Source organism: Hippoglossus stenolepis, chromosome 23 (assembly GCF_022539355.2).
Source record: "Hippoglossus stenolepis isolate QCI-W04-F060 chromosome 23, HSTE1.2, whole genome shotgun sequence".
Classification (NCBI taxonomy): Eukaryota; Metazoa; Chordata; class Actinopteri; order Pleuronectiformes; family Pleuronectidae; genus Hippoglossus; species Hippoglossus stenolepis.
The window spans coordinates 11,456,319-11,470,668 of NC_061505.1; the positions used below are offsets into that span (position 1 = coordinate 11,456,319).

General features: G+C 44.4%; 1 protein-coding gene across 2 annotated transcripts; it reads right to left on the reverse strand.

Moving 5' to 3' along the window:
• Positions 1–1,731: 1,731 nt before the first annotated feature.
• wrap53 (WD repeat containing, antisense to TP53) lies at positions 1,732–14,070 on the reverse strand. 2 transcript variants are annotated; one of them, XM_035149235.2, is made up of 11 exons: positions 13,926–14,070; positions 12,273–12,738; positions 11,968–12,160; positions 10,927–11,022; positions 10,225–10,333; positions 9,334–9,422; positions 6,637–6,860; positions 4,991–5,202; positions 4,289–4,392; positions 3,552–3,695; positions 1,732–3,305 (listed from the first exon to the last, which is right to left on the reverse strand). In XM_035149235.2, the coding sequence occupies exons 2-11, from the start codon at positions 12,565–12,567 to the stop codon at positions 3,083–3,085; spliced, it is 1,689 nt and encodes a 562-aa protein (XP_035005126.1). In that variant the 5' UTR covers positions 12,568–12,738; positions 13,926–14,070; the 3' UTR covers positions 1,732–3,082. The 2 variants fall into 2 exon arrangements, with proteins under 2 accessions (XP_035005126.1, XP_035005125.1); XM_035149234.2 differs by having other exon boundaries at positions 13,839–14,070.
• Between the last annotated feature and the right edge of the window lie 280 nt (positions 14,071–14,350).

Genomic DNA, 14,350 nt, shown 5'->3' on the forward strand with positions numbered 1-14,350 from the left:
TGAAGATAATGGCTCTGCTGTCATCTGTGTGACGGCGCTGTGGTTTCCACAACATGGTTTTAGGAAGGCAGCACAGACACAACGTTTTCTGTACACGACACTTCACTTTGCAGCCTCTATTAGATAAAAAGGGACTTGATCGCCGGATGTTAAATATTGAAATCAATACCCATCGCGTGCAATTTGTGGTTTTAAGCCCAGGGGCGGAACTGTTTTGACAAGGGGAACACAAGCTTAATTTAACATTTAGGAATAGTTGTACATTTCAGCGGTGCACGGTAATGGATTTACCGAGCGTTGCCTGGTGTGGAATAACTGGACTGTAAAATAGTTGTTAGCCTTCAGGCAAAGAATTGGATGGGAACAAATGCTGTGCCATGATATTACAGCTGAGCAGCACTGATTCACTGAGTGCCCGGAGGACAACAGACACATTCTGGTATCAATCTACATCCTGCATCCCCAAATGAGACAAAACTGTCTCTCACATTCTGCAGGTATTAACTATTCTATCTACTATTAACTTCTTCTGCTGTCCTAATAAAATCATTGAATCTATAAGAATCAGTCTTATTTTGAATTCTAGCAAACGAGCTGCAGGATCTCACACTACTTAACAATAATTATCAACATTACTGGTGCTGAATTGAAAACCATCCTGAGAACAACATCCGCTAAACATGGCACTGGTTGCATAATGTCACGTCCAAAAAGAGGTGAGTTTCACTGACTCTTCTTCCAGCTCTGGTATGGAGGGAAATACACTGCAGGGCTTTTTACATACAAGTTTGATGCAAACTGCCGTGAAGTCGGCGTCCACAAAATCCTAACAAAAAGATGCCGAATGTGATGATGGGTGGAGCTGAGGGGGAACGGTGACCCCCAAAAATCCAGTGACACCTTATTTCATGCATTTCCTCTGACACATCCCCCAAGTTGTACTTCGCAGATATGAGGAAAATCTCATGTGTGTCTGTAAAAGGTCTCATTTTACATGAAAGAACATAAATCGTCAAGCCCAAGTCATTACCACACCCCGTCCCTAATGGCCAATAGCAGACACCAGAGATAATAAGACCCGGCATATCTGCTCATCACACACACACACACACACACACACACACACACACACACACACACACACACACACACACACACACACACACACACACACACACACACACACACACACACACACACACACACACACACACACACACACACACACACACACACACACACACACACACACACCTCTGGGAGGGCTGAGATTTCAATGAGTCCAGAGCATCAGACAAACAAGTAGCAATCACTACACTGCTGGATTATTTATTGCACTCGTTTGGCATTTCCACCCCCTCTGTCTCTGCCCCCAATCTTCCTCCTCGTCGTCTTCCACCTATACTTTCCTCTCCCAAGGCGGACACGGTCGCTAGGCAACCTGCACAACACAACAGCTCCCCAACTCGGCTCTCTGCTCAGGGCGCCCCTGTGGTTTTCAGACAATCAAATACACGAGTGTGCGCGCATTCATACGGCGCGTGTGTGGGAAAAGGTGAAAGCAATGAATAGTTTCCAAGTGAAAGCCAATAGTCCCTTCAGCTTTTTAAGAGCCGCCTCTTGACTGGAGTGGAACAGCACTTTGCATTCGTCGGGGATTTATTACAGGGCGTCCAACTCTGAACTTTCTTCAACATAAGAGGACAAAAAATACAAAAATAAGAGCATGAATCTGTGATGAGATATGCTTTTAATTCACTGCTGCTTGAATAAAAACCACCTGTTGCAGACACGGCCATCTATCTAGAGACGCGTGGCATCATCAAGGCCTAATACCCACTGGTAGAGCATACATTGTGTTGTTTTGTGTAATAATAGCTGACAGATAGTAGCTACTATTGCTTGGCAACACATTTCCAGAAAGTGAAACCTGAATCAGCAGGGGCATCAGGGTTAATCGATTTATCTAAAAATATCAGGCTTTGGTTGGAGCGTGCCGAGCCCCTGACCAGCCTGCAAAGAAACCCCACAGCAAGGTACACCCCCACTGATGGCAACATAAGCGTGCAGCAAATCATTGTAGGACATTGTTAATGCAATTACTCAAATACAATGTGTTTTGCGCTGCCACATCACCACTCACACAGGTACAAATACAATCTGAGAAAAACACCCTGTGGAGAAAAAGAAGTAGAAGTGGCGACGCTCATTTTCCACGTGCACCCACGTAATGGCATCTTCACAGATTGTGATGAGGTCTCGTGATCACGCCAGCTGCTTACGGATTTAACATTGGAAATCAGAATCAACATCAAGGCTTTATAAAAATATACATTTTGTTGGCATGCACAGAGCGACGTGACGACTTGTTGCGTCCAACAGTTTAAAAAAAGAGGAGACACCCATCGGTTTACAAAAGCAAAGCTCAAGGACAAATGGCACTTACTGTGACTATAGAGCAGTTAAGAATCTCCGCGGCAGAGTTACAGCCACAAACACAAATAAACGAACACTCCCGCAAATACGAATCAAAATCAGAGGTGCGATCAGTAGGTCGACGCTGGGAGTCAGACTCGACTCTGTCCCAACCGAACCATTCAAAAAGGATAAAAAACACAGGAAAATACAGGCAACCATCCTCTTAAAAATGTTCTCACAAATTCAATAACCAAATAGAGAAATATCAATCCGCAGTCCACTACTTATGCAACCCACTTCTTGTCATTGACCATCGTCGATGCATATAGCTCCAATTCTTATTTACCCAACTGGCATTGGAGCAAAGAAAATTTCAAAACACAGAGATCTGAAAATCAGTTCTGTCTCATAATCATTTAATTTAAATTCTACGACGTTACTAAACTTGCAGGTGATATGATAAGATTTAATTTCAACGCTGTATTTGAACTGCGAGTGGAAAAGACCCAGTAATTGTGGCCCACGTCAGGCCTCCATGTTGCTGATGGAGAAAAGGCTTTAACTGACCCATAATTCGTTTTGTCCACATCAAAAATTCCCAAAATAAACTTCACATTGGCAGGTGTAACTCAATTTGTGTCAGTTGGCTGAACTCAAGAGAGCCTCAGGTCTCTGCCGCCGTGTTCGGCTCCTGGTTCCCCTCTGGGGCGGGGCCGAGTGGGCCGGCCCACCACAGAGTCAGGGCATTGTCTTGTCGGATCTCCTGCGGGGTCATCACAGCTTCAGCTCCCTCGCTGCCAGAGGCCGATTCACCATCGCTGTCGCTGGGCGACGGGAACTGCCGCTGGCCACTGGAGGTCGCCAACAACGGCATGAATGGATGAATACTGTGGGTCAGGAAGAAAATAAGGGATGGGGGGGGGAACGCAAATGCAGAAAATTAAAGATATGACAATTTGGATATTTTGCCCTGCAGCAGTACAATTGATTCATTGCACAACTTCGGAATCAATCAACACTAAAAACGTAAGATTGGATGCATCACTGTCGGTCATAGTGTATCTTCATCAGCTTGAAATGAAATAAATGTGTGACCAGTCAATGAGATGGTTTAGACCTTTCGATAATCATACCTGATGCCATTGGTGCAGTCCCAGTGGGCCTGGAACCTCAGCTGGGATTGCAGTAGCTCCTCGTTACCATCAGGAGGAGCTGTTTGGGTGTCCCACACTGACAAGACTCCCTCTGTGTCACCACTCAGCAGGTACCTGCCTGACCCACAACACACACACACACACACACACACACACACACGGAATGGTCAGGCCATATCACCAACCAGGTAGCAAACTGCACTGGATAAATGTCCCTTATCTCAGACTGTATTTACTGTAATATGTGGATTTTAGGGCAGCATCACTACTTTGTCACAGTCCAAGCTCACACATCCCCGAGTACAGTTCTAATTATTCTGCTTTCAGACATGCACTGAACTCCTGAAATAATACTGTGGGGCGGTATGCGCCAGGGCAACTGTGTGAAATCAGTTGCTACGGACAGTATCTGGAGTTTTTCCTGCCAGCCCCCAACTAAAATGTCAGAATACAGCAGAAAAATATCAGGAAAATGCACAGCGGGCGGGCAACAGATGCAAGACTGACAAAAACACAAACAAACAAAGACAGTACAAATATCTCAGGGTGAAAATGAGCTTTTGATAAAGGTCGACGAGGTGTTTTTATACATCACGTCCTGCCTCCTGCGTGCTCTACCCACATTGCATTGTTCATAGGTGAAAGGAAAAGTCTGCACCAAATTGTCCACACATTCTCCGGAGTGACTGAAAACAGCTTTAGCAAAGTAAACTTACTGGTCCAGGTCAAAGTAGATGCGCTGGTTAGTGGCGACGTTCCTCTTAAGTGAAAACACGACCTTTCCTGGCTCTCTTAAATCCCAGCACAGGATTTCTGGATCCTACAGAGACACACACAGGCACATTCAGAGCTACAGAGGCCAGCAAGTATCAGAGCTTCCTGTCTGATCATTTGTGCAAAACAAATGAGTAATTCTTTTAAGATCAAGATTGTTTGTCAGAATAAGTAACAATTGCAACACAAATTAATGATTCAGAAAAGTATTATATAGGCATATAGCTTACATGCTGAATAAAATAGATATGGTGTCATGTTTGATACAGTCCTGTGAGGGCCACAGACACCGGCATCAAGCCGGCTTTTCTTGTTGTCAGACAACTTTATTTATTGATGGCTATCGAGATGTGAAGAGGATTTCAACAAATAAGATAAAAAGTGTTTTTCAAAAAGACCTTACCGTAAGATTTTATTTAGCATATGTGAGTTAGTACAGGGTCAACAGTACAATGGAAGTGAAGGACAGGTCAGCTCTTACCCATAAGCTTTGCCTGTGTGAACCACTTCCTGAAAAACAACTGACAAAAGCTACCTACTTGACACACACAACCTACTGATGGTGTGTGTGTGTGCTCATTCAAACAAGTGCTTGCTGGCATTTGCAGGTGCATGTGTGTGTGTGTGTGTGTGTGTGTCTTAACCTTGCGCCCGCCGGTATACAGGTAGTTGCCGTCAGGGGAGAAGAGCAGATGGGTGAGGCCTCCGTGGTGGCGGGTCGGCAGCAGAGCCAGCAGGGTGCCGTCTTGGCAGGAGTAGAGGCCAGCGCAGCGGGAGTAAGAGCCACAGGCGTAAACAGACTGGCAGGGGCTGAAGCTAAAGCAGGAGATGATGCCACTTTGGCCCTGCTTCTTCACTGCAGTGATGACAAGAGAGCGACATTTTGCATAGCTGTCAGAATAATACAAAAATTAAATAAAAACACGGTTCACTAGACACAACTCCCAAACACTTTTACTCCCAAGTTCAAGTTGATGTTTTTTTGGCGACTCCTGCTTACATCTGTCAGAGCAAAAAGGTTCAACAGTGCCACAGTCACATTTTGGATCATCTGTTTCTTTTTACGGTTCACTCCTTTCCAAATAATCCTCTTTCTTACTTTTCGGAGGAGACACATTTTTGGCCCGTAGAAGCAGAGGCAATGGTTTGGCAGGGCCCTCATGTGTATCACATAACCTGCTTTTGAGACTCACCATACATTTCTGCATAATTTGCAGTTATTAGTTATCAAGCGGAGACGAAGGAGCCAAACACACAAGAAACCAAAGACAGTAATAATCTACCAGAGCAGTGTTGAGTTGCCAGCGCATCGGGGCTGGAGATTACTCATGACCTAAAAATAAAGACAACTATTTCATGCATGTGTTACCATATTTGTTTCTTGCCACCTGAAGAGTCGCCTTTATTCGCCTTTATTTAAATACATAAGCCCATTAACTACAAGAAACTGGTGAAATGAAACGTGTGACAGAGATAAGGAATTCTTCCCAGTTTGGTCAGAAGTTCATAATAAAAACCTGAGTGATGTGACAGCCAGGCAACAGTCGACATTATATTATCCTTTTCACAATGTCTCTTTTTACTTATCATTTCTCTTGTGCGCTGGATTTTCCAAAAACACAGCCTGTGAATGCAATTCTTTTTGTAAATTATTTTTGACTCTAGGAGTTGTAGCATCCTGGAACAGGGAGAATTCACAAATCCCATCTCACTATATCCACAAACGTCTGTCTGTCAGGGGAATACTTATCTCAAGAACTATTTGTCTTAATGGCTTGGCATGTTGTTAATGGCCCAGGGAAGTGGGATATGTTCAATATCAACTAAAGTTGTATGAACAAGCGACCAGCTCTTTAAGACTCAGTCTGCGGATCGGGATGAACGTGTCTTCTTCTACGTCCTCGAATGAACTCCAGCAGCGTCGACAACTGGGTCAAACCACAGGTCAAAAACGCCACCTGATCATTTTGACTATTTGATTATTGTTATTTTACCATATTGAACTGACAGACATTCATAGGTGTTGCGGGTGCTGATCTCTATCATGGCAACAGCATTCATTGAATCACTTCCTGTTTGGCAATTCGTCTTCGAACTAAAAGCACAGCGGCCGTTTTAATGCAGTAAGGTGAATTACATCGAGGTGAATTACAAAGCTTTTATTTTGAAAAGTTGTGAAATTAGGTCTGACGACTATTTCGATAGTTTAACAGACCTCTGAAATAGCCAACATGAAAACACCATTATGATGCTTTATATTGAAACTTTGGAAGAGTAGTTGATGACTGACCTATTGTGGGCCGCTCCTCACAGTCTCTGCCTGGACGATCGGTGTAGAAGACCCTGACGGTTTTGTCGAAGCCGCAGTAGAGCTGCGTGCCGTCCGGCGTGAAGCAGAGGGAGTGAGCCGCTGTCAGCTCATCCAGGTGATTGTAGGGTCGGAAACTGGCTCGCACATCCCCGTAAAATGCATCCCATATGTGGACTGGGTTGTCACGGCTACTGCTTGCTAGGCTGGGGAAGATGAGTGACGAGAAGAAAAGAATGGCAAACGTGAGCTATGGGGAAAGCACAGAGACAACAGGGAATAGAGTGAATGAGGCATATTATGAAAAAAGGGTGAATAAAAGCTGAGAATACCTAATTGGGTTACTCTTTATTGGCTCTGGGATTGTTTTGCCTTTACAATGATTAACAGATGACTCAGTTTAGAGTTTCAAGCCCAAGGAACATATTTAGTGTACAAAAAACAGTATTTGCACACAAAGTAACTGGTGAAATAAAACTGTTATAACTGTAAAATGACATCTCAGAGGATAAGAAACAGATTCAAATGAGATAGGCTGCTGAGATTCTTTTGAGATATACATTATGTATGACCAAACACATCTTGATTCATTCTCCAGTTGCTATCCTCTGCTGCACCGCATCCACCTCGGTGTATCAATACATCAAAACAAATACACAGTATTGTGCGATGCCTCATTATGGAGACAAGACCACAGCACGTTCTTATTGATTCAAATCAGGAGCAAACACTGCACCGCTCCTTTTAAACTCTAATTATTGGGCACTGAAAAAAGGCCAAAACATCACTGCGGCTCAATTAGACAAAGGAAATTAGCCCCTACCGATGCTGCCGTGTTTCGTTATAGCCCCTCTGCGCCGCAGCTTTATTCCAGAGCAGGGAAATGCCCAATTATAATGCTAGACTGCTGCTACCTTGGAGCAAAGCCTAGAACTCAGTGCAACTTAACCGAGTCATAACAGGGGCCCTTATTCCCTCTCTACAGGAGGGGCATCCACAACAAATGGCTTCTGGCAGACGGAGAGTTCAAGGAGTGCTGGGGGGGCAAGAGACAAAATGGGGGTGTGAAAAGAGGAGGGGGTGGAGGAGGGAGGGAGACAGAAAAGGTACAAGCAAAACAAGCTTGCTGTAGATGTGTTAAAGCATCACAGGTCTAACCTTTCATCTGTCTGCCTCAGCCTTTAACAATCCAATCTGAGCTTGTCCGACCACACGGCTCTGCTCTGCAGGAGCTCCTATCTGATACGTGGCGCTGATCTAAAGAAGATGAAGAGTATCTGCTGTCAGCTCCTCCTGGCATCCTCATGACAGGCAGGTCTTTGTTCGGCTTTGGCAGATACACACAGGGCCCCTGAAGTGGTTCATTGTCCACGCAAACCATTTGTTGATCTTTTTTGCGGTTTACACAACTCTCTTCTCGGGACATTCGGATCCTGACCCCCCGACACCCCTCTTCTTACTCTGTAAAGCCTGTCTGATGTTGGCCGTGGAGCGGTGCCAACACTGGGTCTCGATCAAAGGGAGGAGGCTACAACTGGCCCTACCTCTCTCGCCACAGACGATCTGCATTCTCCACGGTGACGGCGGGGAGTCACAGCGCACGCACAAACACACATTGATGTCATAATTGCCACATTGTAAAAGTCTGCCATGGCGCGCGCCTGCACACACTCGGAGAAAAAAAGGAGAACAACACAAAAGGAGAAGTCCCAGAGTCAGGGGATCATGAGGCCCTTTAGGTGTTGTCTGGGCTCTGGAGTGCTGTTAGTGGGCTGAATCATGCTGCAAAGCACCGTGGGTCTCAAACAGCCGCGCTGCTTGCGACGGAGGCAGACAAGACAAAGGGCTGCTCTCTACTCCTAATGAGAGACATCAGAAAGCTTTTACAGCTTCTCTCCATGCTGGCAGCCGGCTCCCACAAACGCATATACCACAGGGATCAAAGAATGAGTCGCAAGCATACAAAAATATCTTCAATATTCAGGTAGCCTATTAGACATGGTCACGCATAAAGAAAATCGTACTCTCACACATAAAAGCACAGTGTCCTGAACTAACTATCCATGATCTAGATTAAAAACAATTAACCAATGAAATGAAAATAGCCTCCATAGACAATATAGCACCTTTTCTGTGCATATACTCTTCACCTTATCTGGCAAGTTGACCTTTAAAGTCTTTAAATGTCTCATCCATCTGTTAAATGCATAGACTTTTTTCATAGAGGATTTTTTTTTTCCTCCTGTCTTTATTCAATAGCGTGGTCTTTTGGTTTGAGAGCAGAACTTATTGATTTCAGGCTCAGACTTTGTACTGAACTCACTCAAAACCCTGCGCTTGCACTCAAATATACCCCGCTTGTGCTTTGATTTCCTGCGCTCCAGCTCCAGCTCTTCTCCTTGTGCTCACGCTTCTGTGTGAAACGTCTACTCTCGGATTTCTCTTCTGCTCTTGGACTCTTTGTGCAACAAGTCATCAAAATTGCCCAACCAATCGAATGCCAGGTGTTGTGATGACGAAAGTGTCCTGTCCTGGTATTAAGTAACGGCCCATGTGGAGACAATTTCATTCGTCATCACTACACCTCGTTACAGAATCTGAACGTGACTCGCAGGACTCGTTGATTTCCCGTTCATTAGACACTGAAGAATAGTTCAGCAAAGATCACGTTCAACTCACAAGCACGTGTCTGCATCCAGAGAGCTCATCTTGGGGTACCAGCAGTAGTCGTAGATGGTGTCTCCCTCTGCCATCCTCAGCACCGGACTCTGCCACAGAATAATGGGCAGAGAAGACCACAGTCAGGCGCAGCAGCTCAGCTGACCACTGGGATCTATTAGTGCTGATGCTGGCTACAATACACAGTCACACGTTTTTTTCTTGGTGGTAAGATTTATTTGCAAAAGTCATTGGTGTGATGTTTGAAATGGAGCAATCAAAGCTCAATTTTCTCCTCTTTTCAAAGACTGATATCTCTGTAGAGTAGGAAATTGATTAGATTTCAATTATTTTTGTCAGTGATCTCAATCTACCAGCCTGTAAAGCAAGAGAGATTGGCTCGCTGCTCAATATTTCTCAGAACCTAAAAAGACAGAACTCCTGTTATATTTATAACAGATAAATATTCACCTGTAACGTATTATATTAAATTGTGTTTTGCTGTTTTCTTTTATGCTGTAACACATATTACATCCCAAAGAAATCTCAAACAGCTGAGTTTTCTTATTTCTATATGTAAGTTTTTGTTTACAGCGTATCAAGACTAGCATGAATGTCATCACTTTGTCATCCAGAGATATTTGTATTCTGTAGTTTTTCTCATTTTTGCATCTGTAGCGTATCTGATACGTCATCAACATGCTCACTCTTGGGGAACCTTCCAGATTATCTTTTGTTGTTTTATCACTTGGGCTCATTCTGACATAATCCGGAGTTCTTACTACGGGGCTGGAAGGAAATTCCGGAGCCTCTCCCTCAGACATTTACGTTCTCTTGCGGAGAAAGCCTCTAGAATATCCGGAGTTCAGAGCATGTCTGAGAGCCGCTATGGAGGGCGATCTGTGTCCTCACCATCTCTGGAAGCAAGTCCCAATTGTAGCTGTAGATCTCTGGAGGGACGTTGTACACACGGAGCACATTGTCTGCACTGTTGGTCAGGATACAGGAACCATCAGGGGCCCTTGGTTAGGAGAGGGGAGAATATTTGAATTTTAATGGCATGAAATTTCACTCACAAGAACAGATGATACATGCGGACAAACTAAATGCCCCCGATCAAGGCTGTTGCCAGCGCAGAGGTATAAAAACAAAAACAAAAAAACAGCGACAAATACATTTCTCACTCACAATGACACCACTGGGGCCACGTAGACACAATACAGTGGACTTGCATTAAAGCTAATATTTATAGCAAGTATAAATACTGTTGTGTACACAACGAGATACTGATCTATCTTAACAACCAGATCAAGATAACTGGAGGCCACGGGATACAGTCTTACTGTATATCTACTGCAGTGTTAGTGTTCCCACTCTGACCTGACTAAGGAAGATAAACATCGTGGAAGTGCAGCCTTAACTTCATTTGGACAGGATGTTTAACGAAACAAATCACTAGCTGGCCTTGATATCTACCACAGGGTACAACATGTAAAATACATGTCTTTGTTGTAGTCTTATTTATTATGGTAATCCCAAAACTTTTTATACTTAACACATTTAAAACCTCATCTGTGGTGTATTTTGTGTGATGTTTATATGAGAGGCGATTACCATTTGCAGCCTTTCAGGTAATTCTCTGGGAAGCTTGAGTACTCAGTCCAGGAACCAGTCAGCATCTGGGGGTTCTGGGTAAATTCTAAGCCAAGCCTGGCAGCAGGATAGAGAGAAGGACAGGTCCTTGGTCAAATAATTTAAAAGTTAGAGCAAATGAATCAAACAACAAAACGCATCCATTCCATTTTGTGCCATTAAATTCAACAAAAAACATATCTTGGTTTAATTAACTTTCACCACCTGGAACAAAGCTGTTGCTACAGTGTCAACTTGCACAAAACCTAAAAGAAAACTTGTTGGTTCTGAGCTGCTGTGGAGGGGATGTTAATTACATTTCACACTCCTACACCTACAGGTTAATTCCATCAACCCCCACCCCCCATTTCATCTGCTCTTCTTTGCCAATATAATGATTAATAATGATTAATATTAAATCAGTTAATGCTTTAGCACTTTTTGCAGGCCCACTTCAACACGAGTACTATCTCGCACAACTAACACTCATGAGTCGTCTACACATGTGCAAATATGAACATATTCAGTACTGTAATTATGTAGACTCAGGGGTATTCTTATTCCCACTGTCAGTCAAAGTTTGCTTTGAATTTGTACTGAGGGGGAAGTAGAGATAGTAAATAGAAGACAAGTATTATGTTGTACAAATGAGAAGAAATAACAGGGATGACCTTTTAAGATGATTCCTACTGTGTATTGTGGTGACCTCACACTTAGGCCACATAGAAAGCATATGATCAAGGAGCACTGGCATGAGTACTGCATTTTGGTCAGCAGTTCATCAACTACTCTTTCAACTTGCCTTTATTGAAAACCTATTGCTCTGCAGTACTCACAAATGTATTCTTTCTCCGTTCCACAGACACGCCTGTAACTCATCCTCACAGCCACTGTATAACATCACCACCTGCCACAAAGTCCCGCTCGAAATAGATCACTTGATGGTCTCTCTGCTAAGTATCTTTACTCCAAGTTATGTAGAGCCTGAGGTTAAAAATAAACAGGACTTCTTCCTCCACTTACTGCTGTCCTTCGCTGGGGCTGTCTGCAGATCCGTTAGCGTCGCACTCCTCCTCTGCTTTTGTCTCTTCTTCTAAGGCAGCATCATGCCCTCCATCTCCATTCTCATGGCAATCTTCTTCTTCAGCTCCCAGACTGACAGGCACCTCTATCACCCCTCGACCTTTTTCCTCACATTGTGGTAGTTCCCCTGTGTCTAGCATCAAAGAGTACATTTGAAAAGTTATTCCTGAATCATTATCTCAGACAGACATCCAAAAGTCAGAGCTTGAATTAATTCTTTTTTTTTCTTGCATTTGATTTCATACCTGCAGTTTCACTAAAACAAGCACTTTGTGCTGGTGGGGCTGGGTGTTCCGGCAGGAAGCCAGCCTGTGCTGATGTTTCTCCATGGATCTCGACGGGCTCTGCAACCTGTTCCGGAGACTGGCTCATCCTGAGCCGCTTGGCAACTGGAGGGGGCCCCTCCTCTGAGGTCTCCCTGACCTCCAAATCATCACCTTCAAGTAGAGGTGGGGCCTGTTGGGGGGGCTCATTGTCCGCCTCTGCATCCTGCCCTGTGCCTGCCACACCGCTTTCCCCACCTCCGGCCGCATCGGACATCTCTCTGTGTGTATCAATCTCTTCTGTCAAGTCCTTTACCAAGGGTCAGAGTGCCTTGTGTTGGTTGGCTGTCAGACGTGGGTGAGATAGGTGCTACTGGGATAGTGCTTCTTCCTGCAGTGTGGGTGTTTGAGTCTGTTGAGGGTCGCGGACATCACAGCACCCACTAGCCTGGAAAAGTAGTGATAAAGATGGAAAACACACATCAGAACAATGTTACAGTAGGTGCGTGTGTCTGACTTAATGTGATGCATGCTGGGCAGAACAGTTATCATCTTACAGTTTGGCATAGTTTAGTTCCTTTCTATTAGTTAAGACTATTCTCAAGTATAAGGTTCTCAAACAAACAGAAATAACTGTTCTTATTCTAACTGTGTTCCTCTAGCAGATATAACATGCATGTCTTTTTTCCAGATTTACCTGAACCCATCATCATGCATGTTTCCATGAGACAGTACTTGTATTTAACTGAGACGTAGAAAAGACTTGAGATCAATCATTAGCAGAAGTAGATGTTAATGTTTTTATACTTCAACCTTGCAGCCACTGGCAGCTCACGTTTAACTCCGAGGTCTCTTGTCGGTAAACCAAACAACAATCGGTGAGCTGATGTTAGGATGTGGAGGAAATAAAGTCTACAAACAAAAATGTCCCCTTGTGACTTGGCTGAAGACTGATGTGCCGCACACACTGATGGTGCTGTAAAGTGAGGGTTCGATGTGGGGTAGTTGGATCAGGATGGACCACTTTCTGAGCAGCACTTTAATTTTCTCCACACTGGTCATCTACATCAACAACACACACACTTCCTGCTTCTCACTCTCACGTGTTTCACCTAACCAATAAGAAGCCAGAAAGCCCTCCGACTCAGGTTAATGTGAAAGAATTACAGAGGCAGATTCAACACATGTTTCTCCTGTTTCTATGACGCTAATGTAAAGATTTAAATGTGTAAATATGTAAATAATCAATGTGTAGACGATAACTTGAATCTAAACATTATAAACACATTTATAGTAAATTAACAAACACAAAATGAACTTGACTTGCAACCTTGCAGTGCTTAATAGATCAGATGATAACTTAATGTTCAGATGTTGAACACTATGGCTCCTTCTGCAACACCGAACAAAGCCACAATGAAACATCTGCCTCGCAGGTTCTCATGAATAACTGACAGAGGAAGTTCAGGGCAGATTTGACAGAAAGTACAAACAAGCCCATTGTTTAAAAAAGGAGGTAAACGTGACGTCTGTTGTTAAATATCTCACAGACATCTGTAGCTAGAGACGTGCCAACCACTCCAAACCAGCGCTAATGTTGCTCCTGCCCAGTTCAAGCGAGCCAGCTCGTCCTACCATCACCAAACCTCACGTCTCACTCCACGCGTGTCCTGCTCCCGCTGTAAAAGAAACAACCGACGACCCTACAGACGAAGGAACAGCGCTTTAGCTCCTTAAACCCGTCCGTCAGCGACAGACACCGCCACTAGCTCCCGTTAGCATTAGCCGGAGCTAGCCGCCCGATGCTACATGCCTGCGTTGTGGCTTGTTGCTCGTCCTGTGCTTCCGCTCGCAGTTCGGCCGCGCACACGCTCCTCCTCGCCGCTGTCAAAGCTTCAGCTGCAGCCGGAGAGTGCGAGGGATGAAGGAAACCATGCGACGTCCTTCCACTTCACGACTTGGTTTCCACGCAGCGGCTCGTTCCGAGTTGTAAACACCGTGAGCGGCCATGCGACTCAAGAGTATCGCGAGAATTGGGCTGATGACGTCTGCGGGCACAT